The sequence below is a fragment of the Rhinolophus sinicus genome, linkage group LG06 (assembly GCF_036562045.2).
Source record: "Rhinolophus sinicus isolate RSC01 linkage group LG06, ASM3656204v1, whole genome shotgun sequence".
Classification (NCBI taxonomy): Eukaryota; Metazoa; Chordata; class Mammalia; order Chiroptera; family Rhinolophidae; genus Rhinolophus; species Rhinolophus sinicus.
The window spans coordinates 7,116,774-7,120,513 of record NC_133756.1 but is presented as its reverse complement, the minus strand read 5'-3'; the positions used below and the strand labels follow the sequence as shown (position 1 = coordinate 7,120,513).

General features: G+C 54.7%; 1 protein-coding gene across 1 annotated transcript; it reads left to right on the top strand.

The window, feature by feature from the left end:
• Positions 1 to 1,216: 1,216 nt before the first annotated feature.
• On the top strand, positions 1,217 to 2,670 carry ACTRT2 (actin related protein T2). The gene has a single exon (XM_019757116.2). The coding sequence runs from the start codon at positions 1,217 to 1,219 to the stop codon at positions 2,348 to 2,350; it is 1,134 nt and encodes a 377-aa protein (XP_019612675.1). The 3' UTR covers positions 2,351 to 2,670.
• Positions 2,671 to 3,740: the final 1,070 nt, after the last annotated feature.

Genomic DNA, 3,740 nt, shown 5'->3' with positions numbered 1-3,740 from the left:
TGGGGGAGGAGCTGGACTGGAGGGTGGCTTGGGACGCGACAAGAGAGGAGAAACCACCAGTAAATGTCGTGTGCTCCACGGCCACCCCGCCCTCCTTAAGACATCAGTGGGCCTTGGTTCCCAGGCCTGATTTCCACCCAAGTTTCTTTCTGAGCTGAAAACCAGTCTGGGGTCTGAGTGCTGGTGCTGTTGGCCTGGTTCTCTGGCGGCTGGAGAGCAGCTCCTCAGCCCAGCCCTCGCCACCTTCCTGGCCTTGATGCCCTGGTCATTTCTGACTGTGCTTCAGTGGGCTGCGCTGACTGTGTGACAGGCCACCGGCAGAGATGTCCCAGCTGGAATCAGGGCTGCCACCTCATGAAAGCTCTCCCCCACCCCCTTCTCACAGGCTACTGCATTCCCAACCCTATGGACCAGTGGAAGATGCTCTGTGACAGAGCTCCCGGGGCTGCAGAGAGCAGTGAGGGACCCTGACTTCAAGCCAGAGTAGGGACATGCACTCTTGGAGACAGAACCAGCAGGCCCAGGTGGCTTTGCTTAGCATCCATCTGTGGGACAGAGAGCCCGGGCTGGTGGGGTAACCGGAAGAGAAATCCCCAAGGACTTCCTGGAGGAGTCTGAATTCAAAGAGAACATTCCAAATGCCTGCTGTGAGGAGGCTGTGGACATCACCCCTCCAACCTGGACCTGTGCCTGGTGTGTGGTCACTCCTTAGCAAAGAAAGTATGTTTTTGTCACCCTACCAATAGCAGCTCAGTCGGCCCGAGATGCTGGTTCTCTGGGTAGGCCCAGGCTGAGCTGCTTCTCTTGGTTCTAAGACTTGGCCTCAGGTCCACAGGCTATTGTAGCAACCATGGGTACAGCTGGCCTTCTCTGTGTGGTGTCTGACCAGGTGGGGAGTGCCAGGGGCTCCTGGCCCCACCCCCTAGAGACCCTTTGGTGCCGGCTGAGGACTATTGTTGCCTTGGCTGGATTGTTACCTATGGGGCTGTCATCCCTGAAAAGGCCTCAGCAGCCTGGGCCAGTGAAAGGAGAGCTGGTCTGTGGGCGAGGATGGAGGGCTCTCAGGGACCCGCCATGTGTTAGCCTGCCTGGAAGACGCCCCGACGACTGTGGAATCCGGTGCCCCTAGAATTTCTAGAGGGGCCTCTTGTGTCACAAAGCAGCCGAGAGGCTTCTGTCTTTATTTTGTTGCTATGCGGAAGAGGATGCTGCAGGCATGTCTAACCCACACGTGTTAGAGTCTCCTGCCGTGATTTTTGACAATGGGTCTGGGCTCTGCAAAGCAGGCCTGTCCGGAGAGATCGGACCCCGCCATGTCATCAGCTCCGTCGTGGGACACCCGAAATTCAAGATGCCTTTGGCGGGACCCAATCAGAAGCCTTACTTTGTGGGGGAGGAGGCCCTGCACAAGCACGAGGGCTTACACCTGCACCGCCCCATCGAGCGAGGCCTGGTCACGGGCTGGGACGACATGGAGCAGCTCTGGAAGCACCTGTTCGAGTGGGAGCTGGGCGTGAAAGCCAGCGAACGGCCGGTGCTCATGACCGAGCCCTCCCTGAACCCCAGGGAGGCCCGAGAGAGGACGGCCGAGGTGATGTTTGAGAGGTTCCACGTACCCGCCTTCTACCTATCGGACCAGGCCGTGCTGGCCCTCTACGCCTCGGCCTGCGTCACGGGCCTGGTAGTGGACAGCGGGGATGGGGTCACGTGCACTGTCCCCATCTTCGAGGGGTACTCCCTGCCCCACGCGGTCACCAAGCTCTATGTGGCGGGGAGGGACATCACAGAGCACCTCATGCAGCTGCTGCTGGCCAGCGGGCGGACCTTCCAGTGTGTCCTGGACCAAACCCTGGTGAACGACATTAAGGAGAAGCTGTGCTACGTGGCCCTGGAGCCCGAGAAGGAGCTGTCCCAGAGGCCCGAGGAGGTCCTGAGGGAGTACAGGCTGCCAGACGGGAACATCATCCACATTGGGGACCAGCTGTACCAGGCGCCCGAGGCCCTGTTCACGCCCGACCGGCTGGGCATCCAGAACCCAGGCCTCTCCAAAATGGTTTCCTGCAGCATCACCAAGTGTGACGCCGACATCCAGAAAACGCTTTATGGGGAGGTTGTGCTGTCCGGGGGCACCACTCTGTTCCAGGGGCTCGACGACCGGCTGCTGAAAGACCTGGAGCAGCTGGCTTCCAAAGGGACCCCCATCAAGATCACGGCTCCCCCCGACAGATGGTTCTCCACGTGGATCGGCGCCTCTGTCGTCACATCCCTGAGCAGCTTCAAGCAGATGTGGGTCACCTCTGCAGACTTCAAGGAGTTTGGCACGTCCGTGGTCCAGAGGAGATGCTTCTGAGGGCCCCGCCCACGGGGCGGTCCCGGGACCATGAGCTCACCGCTCGGCATTGGCAGGTGTTGAATAAAAGGCAGATGGTGCAGCTTGGCCACATCGGGCTCATTCTTTCTCGGTGGTGCCAGAACAAGTTCTGACCCTGGTGGGGAATCTCTGTAAAGTCGCTCTGTCCCCCACCACCTCACCTTCTCCTGAGAAAGCCCTGGGTTATGAGTTGAGGCTGTGTCCGTCTGCAGCATTTGGACCAAAAGCAGGGGCCCGGGCCTCATGCTCGAGTCGGCAGGAGTCTGGAGTCTGCATTTTAAACACATGGCATAGGTGGATCTGAGGCTGAGTCAGGAGGGGGTGGCAGGACAAGTGGGAGTGCTCCCCTGTGCTGGGCCAAGAAGCCCTTACCTGGGTGGGTCGTGAGCACAGCAGAGCTCTCACAGCTGAGCAGGTGGGAGCCCTTGTCCCAAGCAAATGGGGACCAGCAGGGGAGAAATCCCCACCTGTTAAAGGCTCTCTGAGGGTTCCACTCCCGGGAGCATGCAAGACTCAACACCTCCATTGGATCGTTGTGACCTTTCTGTATGCTTTTACTTTCAAAGATGTTTAACGCAGCGTTTGGGGGTAAAATACTGGGACAAAGTTCATAGCCTCAATGAAAGGACGGTTGAATAAATTAGGCGAAAGGGAATTTTTCCACGTTGATTTGGTAGAAATCTCCCAAAATATTACTGGGAGAGAAGTGGAGAATGCAGAGTAGTCTTTATAAGATGATTCCCCTTTTGTCTGGTAAAGAAAACAATGGCACTTCCCCGTGTGTGTCAGTATGCAGTTTATGTTCATTTGTAAGTAAATGTGTGTTTTTATAGGGTTATAAACATATGGAGAGAAGAACAGAAGGGTAGAGAAGGTTGGTGGGAAGGAAGGAATGAGTGGAAATGCGGGAGGAAGGGAGAAGGGGGAAAGGAAGGGAAAAAAATCGAAAAGAACTATACAAAATTTCATCTTGAGTGAAATAAAGCCATCTATCTAAACGTGTGTGTGTGTGTGTGTGTATTTCATGTTTGCCAGTATATCTTTTTCCATCCTTTTATTTTCAAGCTACCTATGTCATTTTTGAAGTGAGCATATGGTGTATATGAAGGCAGAAGATATTTGGGTCACATTTTTAACCTGTGATGCCAATCTCTGTCTTTTAATTGGTGTATTTAGACAGTTTACGTTTAAAGTAATGTGTTCTCTCTTAAGTCTGCCATTTTATTGTTTTCTCTGTTTCTTGTTCCCATTTCTCTTTTCTTACCTGCCTGTGGGTTCCCTGAGTGTCTTTAGGATTCCATCTTGATTATTTATGGGTTTTGAGTTTGTATGATGTTTTAGTGATTGCCTTTGTCCACTACTACTGACA

Excerpts from the sequence above, each read along its gene's own strand:
- ACTRT2 (XM_019757116.2), top strand. The coding sequence starts at position 1,217 with ATGTCTAACCCACACGTGTTAGAGTCTCCTGCCGTGATTTTTGACAAT.